We start from the raw sequence: 14,164 nt of genomic DNA, 5'->3' as shown, positions 1-14,164 counted from the left end.
TTCTCCTTGTCTCCCAACCACTAAGAGACTGAAAAATGCGTCATAAGGGACATGATACAGTAATTTGTGGCTTTGACTATAAATATGATGCATGATGCACAGAGAAGCATTGTGTATTCATTTTCCCCATAGGCTTTATTTAGTGAGGTACCTGCTGCAATTTTCATAATCTTCAGGCAGCATTTTCTTCAGTCTTTTTTAGAGTTGGTGCCAAAGTGTTGAATATATATCTTCATGTATTTTTATATCAAACAAATGATTAGGTTAAAGGTATTAAATATTAAAAGTACTGAAGTAACATGTTCTCTTTGCCATATAATTTTTATATGTGATGAAATATATATTCTTTTTGTTTGACAAAAAGTAATTTCCCAAAAAATGAACAGTATGCCATTCTTCACAGTGATGTTATTTAAGGTCAATTAGACCCCAGAGAGGTCTTATTCCCTTTTAGACCTCTTATAAACAAACTATTAAAAAACTCCAATAACAGAAATCCAAATAGACTTATTTGGGATTTAGGAGGGCTAGTGCTGCTTAAAAATACTGTCAGCACTAATCACAGATATAGAGCATGAAAATCCTGAGAGTCCAAACAGAAGTAATGCATTATTTTCTGTAGCAGACTTCTGAAACAGGTCATCAGTTCAAAATCATGTCATGTCATGAAATCTCAAGCTGATAAAACAATGTAAAATTTTTTTTTTGTTAGAGAAACAAGCATTAGGGTCAACCATTTTCTATAACTTATAGACCAAAAAGCCCTATGCATCTCATAATTACTTTCTTCAAGTCTGTACAAAACAAAACTATGTTAACATGTAAACAATTACATCCTACAGTCCAGACAGTCGGCATTTCTTCTTAAATTTAGAAAAGCACAAGAAGAAAATGTTCTTGTTTTCCCTCCTCTGTGGCAGCACAGAAATTTATAATGGGAGACCAATGTCTGGATACCCCACCATACTTTCCTCCATGACTGTTCATTTTTACATCCAATCCACTCCCCTCATGTGTAAAATGTCCATCTGGCCAGCACCCTGCAGCACTTACAATCACATCAACAAGAACTACGGATATCAACTTCTTATAAACAATGAGAGGGGGATCTAAATGCATCAGATAAGAAGGACTAAAAAAATCATTTAAATGTACCAAACAGGCTTTCTGGAGTCTTAATTTAGGTAGAAGAAGGTGTACTTGTACTTGTGTCTGTATTTTACCTTTTGGTTACTTATGGCCATTGGTCAACATCAAAGAAGAGAAAAACATTTTTGAGGCACAGCATAACCACAGGTGTTCAAAACAACATTAATGCTCCCCGAGGATGTCCGTGAGAGGGGAGAGGAGTGGACACAGTCCCGTCCAGTGGTCCACCCAGTGGTCTCTGGTCATCAGGCACGGCCCAAAGCTCAGCGAGTCACAGAGCAGCAGCCCTTACAGTCAGTCATATAAACTGTGAGAGGCTCCTTCACATCTCAAAACAAGTAAGAAAGAAGCCAATGTTTTGTGTTTTTCTCTGCGCTGATGCCTTTCAGCAGTTTATCCAGGAGTGCTTACAATGACCAAACAATAGATTCAAATGAAATGCCTATCAAAATTACAAGGAGCCGATATGGAGGCGTGGACCTGGCAATTTTCCTGTGGCCACATAAAAGAGAAAAGCTAGGAATGTGGTTTTCTTAGGCCTTCTGGGATATGAGTCAGTTCATTTATATGAGTTAGAGGTTAGATTTATACACTCGAAATGAGAAATTTTAAGTCAAATCTTAAATCAATATTCTTGTAGCCCTTAATCCTAATTACACTTTCAAAGGGCTTCATAACACCCACACTATGAAACATTAAATGAACTCAACTCTCAGACCCTCAGTGAGAACAATGAAAAACTCCCACAAAAACTTTATTAGGAGAGAAAAACAGAAGAAATCTTGGCAAAAGCATCACAAAGAGATCATCCCTTCCAAAATGCTCAAAATTCATTACTTATCTACATTGCAATTAGTCACTCACCCCAGGCCAAAAACGTACAAGCAGTCCAGCCAAATGCACAATTTACTATTCCAACTACTTTAGGCGTCTCCTTAACTCCTGTCCCAAAATGTTTCAGGATAAAGAAATACTCACAGTCAGGGTTAGCCTTAATGACTTAATTAGAACAAAAATAGACAAATACATCTGGAGTTTGTGTGTTATTATTTGGAGCACATGTGTGTCTTATTCCCTAATGATATAGGGATGATGTTGGCAAAAATTGCCTCTGATTTCATGTTCCATACACAGCACAGATATGTAATTTGGTAGCTTGTAAAATTAACAGAAATGACCCAAAACTCCGCACTTCCTCGACCTGTTTGCTTTTCATTTTTAAACCTGTAATTGTGATTTTGTTTTTGGTCATAAATGTATATTAATGCAAAAGCTAAATAAAAAAGTCTCTCACATGCAGCCTTGCAGTTGTTGACTTTCTATTTCCAGCTCTATGCAGACAAATATACACAGTCAGTGGAAACCATGATGGCGGGGATGCATATATACAGTGATGGAGGATGGTCAAATTCCCTCTGGTCATCAGGTTGACCACAGGTGGTTTCCATGTAAAACACCACTGTATGATCAGTGAATATATGCCCATGAGTATCCTCCACAATTCACTTTATAGCTATGCTGTCTACAATGTCTCTAGGAAATGGCTCAGACATGCCGCCCTTAAAAAGTGCACTGCTTGCTCTTTTGCATTTTGAAACCAGTTATTTACACAATGTATTTTCTTTTTTCTAATTAGGGAATGTGTCTGGTCTAAGGTCCATAAATTGAATCCTTGTACAGAGTTTGCCTAGATGACACAGTCTAATCTAGAAAAATTATCAGGTAGGAAGCAGACACTTATCCGGCTAGAAATGAATGTGATTCTCAAGAGTACAGAGACGCATCTACGGTGATCTATCTGTGACTTTACGATGATGAAAAGCCAGTGCAGCTTGTGTGCATCAGCTCACCGTGCAGGTTACAGGCAAACTGTGTCTCTGCAAGGTCTCTCTGACAAACCTCACACTTCTGCCCCTTTTCCAGTCTGAACTTTGTGTTTGAGGCCTGCATCTGCAGAGGAGAGAGTGAAAGGGCAACAGGGTTCAGAAAAAAAGGAAACAAGAATACAGACTTACTCTTTACTGGAGCGAAAAAAAAAGTGAAATATGTCGTTAAACTCACCCAAATGACCTTGTGCCGCATGAGCTCCGCCTGGCCCAAAGCCGTTTGCAGCCTTGCCATCCGCCTCTGGTGCAAGGTCTCTCTGAGGGATCCTACTAAGAACTGGGAGACCAGTTGAACAGACCAGGAATCCGGCAAGAGCTGGATGACCTTCTCTGCAGCAAAGACCCGAGGGTTGTTGTTGAGCAGATCCACGGCAGCGCTGGTGAGATCTTTGGAGCACAGGTAGATTTGGAGCAGGGTCAGCAGCAGGGTCTGCCTGAACTGTGAGTTCTGGCCCTGGGCAGCCCTGCAGCAGTAGTCCTCCGCAGCCTGGAGGTCTCGCTCCTGGTGAACAAGCACCTGCAGTGCCTGAGAGTGTTCACCGGTCCTGCCGAGGAGAATAGCTTTCTCGATGTGCAAGGTTGTTGACTTGACTATCTCTGCGATAGTAATAAAAAAAGACTTAAAATTCAGTAACAATTCAGTAATAATTTATTTTCTCATAAGGCATCCACACACCATACAGAGTGGAGATGTCGTAAAATTTGGATTCCCATAGCAGCTGCTGCAACTTCCCTCTGGTCTCCTTCAAATCTGTTTCCTCTTCCTTTTGCAGCATCTGAGTAACATATGCCAGGGCCAGACGGTTGTGATGTCTCTCCTCCTGGGGGTAGATTACACCAATCATGTCTCAGTGCATTTAATAAAGGAGTCAGGGTATTAGATTAGGTAGCTACTGCTGTACCCACCTCACTGTTCAAATCATAGATTAAGAACTCAAGATACAAAAGCACTGCCAGTGGGTACTTCTCCAAAAGAGCAAGGACGTCTTGTACCTCAAATCGATCATCTGGTGGACGCCTGCTGAAAATCTGCACACCAATCTTTTTCAAATTAAGGAAAACTGTTATTGGACATTTAATTACCAATAACTGTCTCATAAGCAAAGCAATTTAGTTGATATAGTGGGCGGCATTTTGCTGTGTGTTTATATCTGTAACACATAGTTGTATTGTGCAACTCTGCCCTCTGCAGTTAAGTTGAGGGCATGAAAAATGAAAAAAGGCACCTCCTGGTTTTTTTGCAGAGTCCAGTCTGCAAATTTCCACACAGCATCTCTGTCTTGCAGTTGACTGAGAGTCCACACTATGTGTCCATATACATCTGAGCAAGAGGGGTCTTTGTGGAAGCCATCTGCAATTTTCATCCAAGTCTGGAAGAATATAACAGGCTAAAACAAATTACGTTCACACATGAAGCTTATATATATGTAATGTGTCGAGTTCTGGGAAATCATACCTTAATTGCATAAATTTGATTTCCATGGCTTTGATAGAGGGAGCCTAATGCAAAAAATCTGAAAATAAATAGACACCAAACTGTAAATTAGACAAAATGTCTCAAACATTGAATTGAAGCCTTTTGTTTCAAAAATAACTTGTCATTCAACAAAAGAAAAAAAACACAACCATATTTGTGCTCTAAGCAAGTGCGATCACCTATTCAACAAATAATCATTCATTTTCACCTGTTGTGCTGCTCCAAAATAGGCACACATTGATCCAGCCCACACTCATTGGGAAATTCCACAAGCTGCTGCAGATTTTCATTGTCTCCCAGTTCAACGTAGAGCCTCAGGAGGGCGCAGTCCACCTCCTTAATGCACTTCAGGCCTTGCTCCGTCCCCTTCACTGCTCTGAGCAAATCTCCCAGAAAGGCCAGGTAATGATGAAATGCGTTTCTGTTCTCTTGCCAGACCACCTGGAGATCCCTGCCCTTGTTCACTTGATCAAGCTGGGATTGAAAGTCCTCGCTGAGACACGACTGCATGTTTGGGTAGAGACGGATGATTTCTCTGGGGTCCAGCTCACCTGTACTGTTCAAGTGGGTAATGAGTATTGATTTTTATTAGACTTTAGTGTAGAATGCAGCAGAAAATACCCACTATTCACAAAAGTCACACATTACTGCACAGTTTACTGTGATTTATTTAATGTGTTTGGAATTTGGAGTGTCGTGAAAGGGGTTTTACTCTCACATGAATAGATCTCTGGCCTCGGAAAAACCCTGCTGGTAAAAATGAACAAATCCAGCCAGGCAAGTGATGGCCTTCTGCAGCTCCTGCCAGTAAAATAAAAAAAAACTCTCTTAAAACCGGGCACACATTGCATGAACATATTTAAAGCACCAATATGTGAGCTGAAATCATTGAGGCAGAAGACAGTGTGACTATCCTTAAATCTCAACACAAAGCCAGACAAATTATAAGGAATAACTAATGACTCATCAGCACGTTAATTCTGACATCCTCACCTCTAACCTGTAACCTAAGATATGGCGCAGATTACACTAAATCTCAGACACCATCTGCTGTCCTCAATTGCAGGCATCCAATTGGAATACACCTTCAATAGCAGCTCACAACAATGTAGTCAGTCTACACCTCGACATCCTGGTTCAATCTGTTCTACAGTGATGAAATATTAAATTTAAACACTACGATGTGATGCCAGCTGGGGTTGTAAAATTATCTACACATCAGTGGTGTGCATGAATCTATAAAATGTTGAAATTATAGCTCCACTGAATGCTGCCTTACAAAAGAAGATACAGAAAAAGTGAAGTTGAGAATAAAGGGCTTGGAGTTTGAAGGTTACTTAGCCAAAGTGTGGGACAGCTTTGTTAATTGTAAAACCTGAATTTGAACCTAAACCTCTTTGGATGAATATTCATCCAAAAGAGCAAGACTAGTTTATCTACACTACTTTTTCTCCATTATGATGTAGCTACTGCCTTATTAATGTGGTACAACAAACTCAATACTAAGATGTTGGAGCATCAAAATTTATAACAGGTTGGAAAAAGCTAAGGCTACCAGTGGAGTGCAGTCTCTGTTTGGTTTTAGCCACGCTAGCTGCACTCTAGGGATGGCAATGTCAGTCTGTCTGTCGGCTGGTCCACCACTTTCATCCAGACTGAATTATGTCAACAACTACTGCATGGACTTCCATAAAATTTGGTGCAGATATTCATGGTCCCCAGAAGATGAATCCCAATGACTTTGGTGATCATCTGACTTTTTCTCTTGTGCCAGCAGCAGGTAAAATTTTTTTTCACTATCCTGTGAAATATCTCAACATACTTGATGGATTGGCACAAAATTTTGTACAGACAATCACTGCTCCCAGACCATTTATCTTAGTGACTTTTTCTTTAGCGCCCTAGGAAGTTGACATTTGTGGTTTTGAGTGAACTATTTCAACAACTATTGGATGGATTACTTTGGTACAGAAATTCATGTCCCTCAGGATGAATTATAATCACTTTGGTGATCCCTGACTTTTCATGCTGCACAATCATGTCCCAATTTGTCTTATGTAGTTTATGACCAAATAACTGTAAAACTAACATTTCCATCAGCCTCAGTGGTACTTTATGTTTAGTAAAGTTTATACTAATTAGCAAATGCTAGCATGCTAATACGCTAAACTAAGATGGTGAAGATATACCTGTTTTATTATCAGCATGTTACCATTGTCATTGTGAGCATGTTAGCATGCAGAGACACTAGCATGGTTGTAGACTCTTGTTCCTGCAAATTTCACATGCTTTTTTCCCCTAAAATTACACATCTCTATGGCATAATAATTTTACATGGTAAAATAGCTGTTTAAAAAAGTCAGATTCTGGTCTTAGCTTAATTTTGACCAAATACATAGTTACTGCGTTTTCTCTTTGGCAGAATAAATAGTTGGGCAGGTTGTTTTTTTTTCCCCCTCACATGATTAAAGTGAAGGTGAGAAAGGAGAAATACTATAAATACATCTACATCATCCTCAGAAAGATTTCAAAGCAGGGACATGTTTGCATCCTGCTGTGTGTCTATAAATTGCATTTCACCTTGTATGAGTCAAGTGGACTATGGTCTTGAATTCCATCCAGCAACAATAAGGCCTCCTCCACCCTCTCATGCCTTACAAGTGCCTGGATCTGCTCTTCGAATGGCACCAGACGCAGGCTGAAAATGTCTCTCTCTGTGAACACTAACACACCATCTGAGGGAGATTTGTTTTTGGTTTTCAGAAACACTCAGCGTGTAGGAACAGTAAGTAAGAATGATTGACTGAATCAGTTCAGTCTGTGACAGACACAGCTACATCTTTCAAAACAAAACCACAATTTGACAGTCTTTCGGTCTGCAATCTGCCAGGATGAGGTTATGAATTGATGTTAGCTGGTTTACCTGATGTGGAGAGCAGACCCTTCGCTCCGCTGAGACTCACTGTCTGTTTGCGCTGCTGATCTACCATGCTGTAGACAGACAGCACTTGGGGCTGCAGGGTTAGGATGTAAGGGAAACATACTCCGGCTGCCAGCACCTCCTGAGGCCACTGCAGGGGAGGGCGCTGGCATATCCCTGTCTTCATCACAAACATGCCTGAGGGATGAGGATGGAGAAATTATATCTTGGAAAAACAAATGTCCTCTGGCTAAATGTATAGACTGGGGGGTGATATGACATGATTAACTGTGTAGTTGTTTTGGAAAGGAGGCATATAATGACACAAGATGTCTGTGCTCAACAGCCTGTAGAACAACATGTACCATAAACATTTTGGCAGCTCTTACCCAAAGATTCAGGCCCGTTCAGGAGGAATTCCCCTCGTCCCACTGAGGTAACAATGACACGCTGCCTGCTGTGATTGTGTGGAAAAAGCTCCTCACTCCACCCAGTCTGAATATCACAGAGGAGATACCTGTCGCTGGTAGCTACACACAGACAGGCGCCATCTACTGCCAAGGCCACAGGGTCCTGGAGCAGAGGGACTTCCTTTACAACCTCCCACCTGTCCACTCCCATCACGTGGATGCGGATCACCTTCCTGCGGCTGGAGGAAGTCACCATCTCCACACATGCTGCCTGGGCTGTGAGCGATGAGTCGCACACCTCAAACAAAGACACATGCTGGATCTTCTTCAGAGCTGGAATGGGCTCTAAGGAGAACATGTTAAGGGCAATAACACTCCGGTCGCACAGGACCAGCAGATGGTTGAAAAGTGGGACTGTCCTCAGTTGGGCTACTTGGTTGCTTGAGCCTAGTTTTCTTGCCCTACCTTCTCTGGTTTTGCTCTGGCCAGGACTCAGGTCTCCCTTTGTGCTACTGGGAAGGATGAGATGCTGGACTGTTGCATCTTTGGTCCCTAAATACACATTTCGGTCATAGCACTCAAGGCACTGGATGCTGGATTTGTCCTTTTCTTTTGGGACTGCTTGCTTTTCATAGACGTGTGTCTGTGTAAATGCTCTAAAAGCCATTGCATAAATTTAAGGATGCTTGATATTTTAATAAGTATCTGCCTAAATCAAAGCTACAGATCTTCTGTGAAATATGTAAAATAAGACGTTCCTACCGTTCTGCTGTTCTCCCTTCCTCTTTGATTCCTCCACAAGTTTATGAAGTGTAAAGTAGTTTCACCTCCCATGTGACCATTTCCTGACAGGAAATCTTTGTCAGCATTTTACGCCGCTCATCCTGCCATGTGAGGACACTTGCACAACTCATTCAGCAGCCCTCACCAAGAAAACCAACTTTTACAAGTATCAAAACAATAGGTATGGTGAGGAAGACAGATATTTTGAGGTGTCCACAATTACGGTCACTTGTATTCTTGGCTTTTGCATGGACCGATGTGGCAGCTTTGGTCAGTGGATAATGGACAAGTAGAAGAGGAAGTGATCAAACCATATATGGTTGTACTGTTTGTTTACAACTTGAATGTCCTGGGTGTGACAAGGTCAAGAGGCAACAGAAACGCACCAGAGGTTTGTTTTACAGCAATGATTGTCTAAAGGGTGACTGAGAGGGGACAGTTTGGTCATAAAAAGATCTGGATTTCAAACCTACTATTAAAGCTATATCTATTACACTGAACTGTGTGTCTGCTCTCTTTGCCGGGGAATTTCATATAAACTGACATATGCAGACTTCTCCTCTGGATGGCATCATCAAAGCAGAATAAGATATGTTAGGCTGAGCAACAGCAGGCCTGATAATGGGAGCCATAGCCTTCAGCTATCAAGCTCCTCTCCTGTGGAATAAGATCCCAGTTTTGGTTCGGGAGGCAGACACCATCACCACATTTAAGAGCAGGCTTAAGACTTTTTTCTTTGATGAAGCTTATAGTTAGGGCTGGCTCATGTGAGTCCTGAACCATCCCTTAGTTATGCTGCTATAGGCCTAGACTGCCGGGAGACTTCCCATGATGCACCTCTCTCCATCTCCATCTGTACGCAGTCTTATCCCATTTATGCAAGTTACTAACTCGACATTTTCTCTCTCCCATAGTTTTGTGCTTTCTCATCTCTCTCCTCTCTCCTTCTGTCGCTTTCAGCAGGTATTTCTGCCTCCTGAGCTCCAGAGTCTGGATCGGTGATTGCGGGCCTCCTTCTCCACATGTTCCTGCTCGACAACCGCTACTACAATTATTGCTATTAGTCTTATTATTATTCCTATTATTATTTTATTAATAATTTATTAATTAATGTATTAATATTAATAATTCCACTACCATTACATTATTATTATTTTAACATTCTGTGTTGAATTTGCATTGTGCTACTGTATGTTCTCTCTCTCCTTCTCAACCCAACCGGCAGCGGCAGATGGCTGCCCACCCTGAGTCTGGTTCTGCTCAAGGTTTCTGCCTTTTAAAAGGAAGTTTTTCCTTGCCACTTTCACCAAGTGCTTGCTCTTGTTGGAAATTGTTGGGTCTCTGTAAATAACATTATAAAGACTACGGTCTAGACCTACGCTATAAGACAAATGCAATAAGATAACTTCTGTTATGAATTGGCGCTATATAAATAAAATTTAATTGAATCGAATATCCATTTCAGCGTCACATACATAGAAAGGTCTTTATTGGAACAACCTTTAGTGTGTGAAGAATTTCACATGAGCGAATCATAAATCATGCATCATTCTTTGTTTCCTCAGTGTGAATACATTTTTTATCTAGGCATTCATAACCAATGTTTACTAAGCATACAGCAGAAATATATGAGTAATGAAAATCAGACCTTTATAAAGGGAAATATGTTTTGGGGCTGCAACTAACGATTATTTTCATCGTCAATTAAACTGCTGATTATTTTCTTGATTAATCAATTAATCTTTTTGTCCATAATATGTAAGAAAATAATGGAAAATACTCGAACACTAGAATTTCCAAAATAACATCTTTAAAATGCTTATTTTATCAGACCAACAGTCTAATATCCAAAGATATTCAGTTTACTGTCATATAAGATTTTAAAAAATCAAATCCTAACTCCTAAGAAGCTGGAACCAGTAAATGTTTTTGTTTGAAACATGACAGAAATGATTAATCGATAATCAAAATAGAATTAATTTTCTGTCAGTTGACTAATCCATTAATTGACCAGTCACCATCAGCTCTAATAAGTTTTCAACATAATTTTATCCTTTTCAAAAATGAAAGTATGTGAGGAAAAAAACATGAATTTTTCATTTCAAGAAACAAAGAGTCACCAACAACGGAACAATGGCACCCTAACTTTAAAGATACATGTTTGTCTTTATGGGAACATCACAGTTTTTGTGTGTGTGTGGGCAATGTGAGAGAACTAATGGTCATTTATAACACCAAAATAAGCATTTGACACTCAGAGTTTGTTTATACCAGGCATGCTAAAAAGAAACATTCATGGATACACAAAATCTGTATCAGAATATGAGCTCTTGTTGTTACTGTGACCCCTTCATGGAAAGTCACTTCTCCCTGCCGCAGTCGGTGCACAGGATGTTGTCGCGCTGGGTGAGGAAGCCGCGGCCCACCAGTGACACAGAGCACTGCGTGCAAGTGAAACACTCGCTGTGCCACTGGCGCTCCTCAAAAGAGATGTACTTGGCCCCTGCCAGACCTGCACACATCAAACAAAGATCCATGTATTTACATAATGTGCAGGTTAATGCAAGATCTTCACCTTGTTTATCCGACAATTACTACACAAATGCAAATAAATGCCTTGAATATGAGCGGGAGAACTGCGTGAGTGGTGTCAGAGTGAATGAAAACATGAGCACAGCTGGAGACTCACTGGTGATGGGCTTGGTGCAACCCACGCACTTCTTTGCATACAGGTTGCTGAAGCATTCGAGGCAGTAAGGGTAGTTTTCCCTGGAGGTGAAGCGCTGACCTGACAGCTGCTTTCTGCAGCCAATGCACAGGAAACACTCGCGGTGCCAGGGCTTGTCTTGGTAGGTCACTCCACCTGTTGTGATGGCCTAGAGGTAACACGAAGGCAAGGCAACATGAAGGAAAACACAGAATGACATTCTTCTTTTTTTATGCAGTGTGTGAGTAACATTAAAATACCAGTCAGAGGGATTTAATGCAGCAGTCAATACATAAAACACTCAGCTGTAACCCTACCTTCTTACAAGCACAGCACTGGTAGGCAAACTGCTTCTCGAAGCAGGCCACACAGAAGTAACCAGTGTCTTTTGGGATAAAGGACTTGGTTCCTATTGGCTGCTGGCAGCGGTGGCACAGGAAGCAGGTCTCATGCCAGCTGTTCCCCTTGTATTCCATTTTGCGGGAACCTGGCACAGGGGATGAGAGCAGCTTAGTCAGCATATGGTACCTCTATAACAGAAACACACTTTGGCCCAAAATAGTCCTGCATTATCTGTAGGTAGAGGACGATGCAATCTTAATAATCTTGGAAAGAATTTTGGGAGAGGAAGAAATTGCATTGCTGTTTAGTGTTTTAAATGTTTATATTTAATATACCTGTATATTAGTTTTTAGTCTTTTCTGCACATATATCAGTAAATATGCCATAAATGTTATACCATTGTCACACAATCTTCTTCTTTAGCAGATGAAGTTGCCAATTTGTCATGGAAATGCGAATGTTCAAGCTTACATTTTTCTGAGCATTTTACTCAAACAGATATGAGATTTGTATTGACCTCCAACTTTTTTTTCAATTAGGATGAACTCTCAAAGTGAACCAACACCAGTAAGAAAATTAAGTTTAGCCCTTTAGTAGCTGTTCTGGAGCTCTCGATTGTATCACTTGATCTGATCTTGAGTTTGTTCAGTTGTCATGGAGTTATTTATGTTCAAATTCCACATTTTTTTGAGCACTTCTGGTCCATGTTGACTTAAAAGTTGATATTAAAAGTTCATTCTTGACCTTGGAAACAGTAGAATGAATGACCAAAAAGTCCAGAACAGCTACTAAATGGACCTTGTGGTGAAATTGTATGTCAACCATTGTTTTCAAGGTCAAAAGTAAATTTTCAGTCTAAATAATGGATTTATGTTTTTAAAAACATTTATTGTCATGAATGTAAATGTGATAATGTATCGTGATATCGATTTTAGGTGATATCGTCCATCATCATCATCATCATTATCATCATGATCATCATCCCAACATATACCTGGCATGACGGTTTTCTTGCAAGTGGTGCACTTGGAGGAATAATCATGGGCGTAGCATTCAGTGCAGAGCAACAAATCATCCTTGGCGGCAAAAGCCTTTTCCACCAGAGAGCGGCTGCACTTTGCACACTTGAAACACTGCTCGTGCCAGTGGCGATCCTTGTAAGACAAGTCCTGTAGATATTTCACACATTATTTTTTGCACTTGTGGATATTCTGTAAACTAAAATATTTATTTAGAATGTGCATGGATAGAAACATGTAAGAACAACTCTAGTAGAAGTAATGAGTTGGTGTTTTATAAAGGTCAGTGTGATCAAAATACATCAAATGACAAAATGATTCTCACCTTTAGATCGTAGTTTAAATAAACAAAATGCACATTCTTATTTTACACATTACTGACGTCAAAGCCGTTACTTTCAGGGTAAAAGTGGTGCTTCCTTACCTTGCAGTTACAGCCAATTGGTAAAGAGCAGCTCTCACAGCAGTTAGCAAACAGGTTCTCATAGCACTTAGTGCAGTACTGAGTGTCCTCTTTCATTATGTACTTCTTCCCCAGCAGGGAGTCTTTGCAGTAATGGCAGTCAAAACGCTCGCTGGTGGACATTGTTGTTTGCTTTTCTTAGCTGCAGGTCAAAGAGAGCAAGAGGAGGAAAATTGGACAATAAAGAAGAATAGGAAAGATGGAAAATGCAAGCAATCTCTTTCCCCTCTCATCAAGCAAGTGAAGAGGCCAAACAATTTTTCCCATTGTTTCAAAAGAATCTGAAAAAAGCAGTGTTGTATTAAAGAAGTCGCTACCTCAGTTAATATGGGGCGAGGATGAGGCTGAAGCTGGGGGCTGCAGAGAGCGAGCGGTCTGGGCACAGAGATGCGGCAGGGATGAGAACGGGTGAGGCAGGATTAGGGGTATCCACTGGGGGGGATCTTCTATAAATACTGGCCATCTTATTAGCGGTAATCTCTGGGGAGAATGAACATGCTCCACTACATCATTCTCCACCTTTTAAGGGAGCTGATGGTGCACAGATCGCTAAGCCTTTGAACTGATTTAATCATTGTTGCTTTTGCTTAAAAGCAATGAGAAATGCAGTTTTAGGAGTAGAAGATAGAAGATTATTATTGGGATAAATGACAGCCTACTATGCAATTAATGTCAGTGCCCAAATGTTTGATCAATTTCACATGAATACACATTATTAAATTATTTACTAATTAAGCCAAAATCTTTTTCTTTTCCACACATTAATATCAGTTTGGATATTTGTGCCACAGCAGAGATAGTTGGCTATTTGGATGGACACGCTTGTGGCCTTTGTCAGTGCCTGCTACATACACAAGCAGTTGCAGATGGCTTATGAGAGGTAGGCGCCAGCAGCTTTGTGGTTGCCAGGTACTGAACTATAATGCCAGAACCTCTCAGTAGCTATCAAGAGCGCCTTGGCAGCACTTCAGAAAGGGGAAGCTGTGGGCCTGTGGATGTTTAATCCAT

At 40.6% G+C, this 14,164-nt stretch overlaps 2 protein-coding genes across 5 annotated transcripts; both read right to left on the bottom strand.

The window, feature by feature from the left end:
* Nucleotides 1-1,890: 1,890 nt before the first annotated feature.
* Nucleotides 1,891-8,862, bottom strand: si:ch211-266g18.9 (transforming growth factor-beta receptor-associated protein 1). 4 transcript variants are annotated; one of them, XM_044167241.1, is made up of 12 exons: nt 8,308-8,859; nt 7,822-8,187; nt 7,436-7,630; nt 7,093-7,247; nt 5,231-5,313; nt 4,721-5,068; nt 4,492-4,549; nt 4,262-4,405; nt 3,942-4,076; nt 3,712-3,856; nt 3,211-3,632; nt 1,891-3,099 (listed from the first exon to the last, which is right to left on the bottom strand). In XM_044167241.1, exons 1-12 carry the CDS (start codon nt 8,507-8,509, stop codon nt 2,956-2,958), a joined length of 2,397 nt encoding a protein of 798 aa, XP_044023176.1. In that variant the 5' UTR covers nt 8,510-8,859; the 3' UTR covers nt 1,891-2,955. The 4 variants fall into 4 exon arrangements, with proteins under 4 accessions (XP_044023176.1, XP_044023177.1, XP_044023175.1 ...); XM_044167242.1 differs by having other exon boundaries at nt 7,822-8,394; nt 8,605-8,819; XM_044167240.1 differs by having other exon boundaries at nt 3,942-4,064; nt 7,822-8,862.
* Nucleotides 8,863-10,080: 1,218 nt separating this feature from the next.
* fhl5 (four and a half LIM domains 5) lies at nt 10,081-13,617 on the bottom strand. The gene is made up of 6 exons (XM_044167238.1): nt 13,474-13,617; nt 13,118-13,298; nt 12,669-12,843; nt 11,650-11,819; nt 11,315-11,501; nt 10,081-11,137 (listed from the first exon to the last, which is right to left on the bottom strand). The coding sequence occupies exons 2-6, from the start codon at nt 13,277-13,279 to the stop codon at nt 10,986-10,988; spliced, it is 846 nt and encodes a 281-aa protein (XP_044023173.1). The 5' UTR covers nt 13,280-13,298; nt 13,474-13,617; the 3' UTR covers nt 10,081-10,985.
* Between the last annotated feature and the right edge of the window lie 547 nt (nt 13,618-14,164).

Source organism: Siniperca chuatsi, linkage group LG15 (genome assembly GCF_020085105.1).
Source record: "Siniperca chuatsi isolate FFG_IHB_CAS linkage group LG15, ASM2008510v1, whole genome shotgun sequence".
Taxonomy (NCBI): Eukaryota; Metazoa; Chordata; class Actinopteri; order Centrarchiformes; family Sinipercidae; genus Siniperca; species Siniperca chuatsi.
The sequence above is the reverse complement of the archived record's forward strand: the minus strand, read 5'-3'. Positions and strand labels throughout refer to the sequence as shown.

Excerpts from the sequence above, each read along its gene's own strand:
- fhl5 (XM_044167238.1), bottom strand. The coding sequence starts at position 13,279 with ATGTCCACCAGCGAGCGTTTTGACTGCCATTACTGCAAAGACTCCCTG. Across the intron at positions 12,844-13,117 it reads CAATTGGCTGTAACTGCAAG|GACTTGTCTTACAAGGATCG; the intron begins GTAAGGAAGCAC and ends AAATATCTACAG. Across the intron at positions 11,820-12,668 it reads CAAGAAAACCGTCATGCCAG|GTTCCCGCAAAATGGAATAC; the intron begins GTATATGTTGGG and ends CCCCTGTGCCAG.
- si:ch211-266g18.9 (XM_044167239.1), bottom strand. The coding sequence starts at position 8,509 with ATGGCTTTTAGAGCATTTACACAGACACACGTCTATGAAAAGCAAGCA. Across the intron at positions 5,314-7,092 it reads GTCCACTTGACTCATACAAG|GAGCTGCAGAAGGCCATCAC; the intron begins GTGAAATGCAAT and ends TTTTACTGGCAG. Across the intron at positions 5,069-5,230 it reads GAGGCCAGAGATCTATTCAT|TACAGGTGAGCTGGACCCCA; the intron begins GTGAGAGTAAAA and ends CCACTTGAACAG.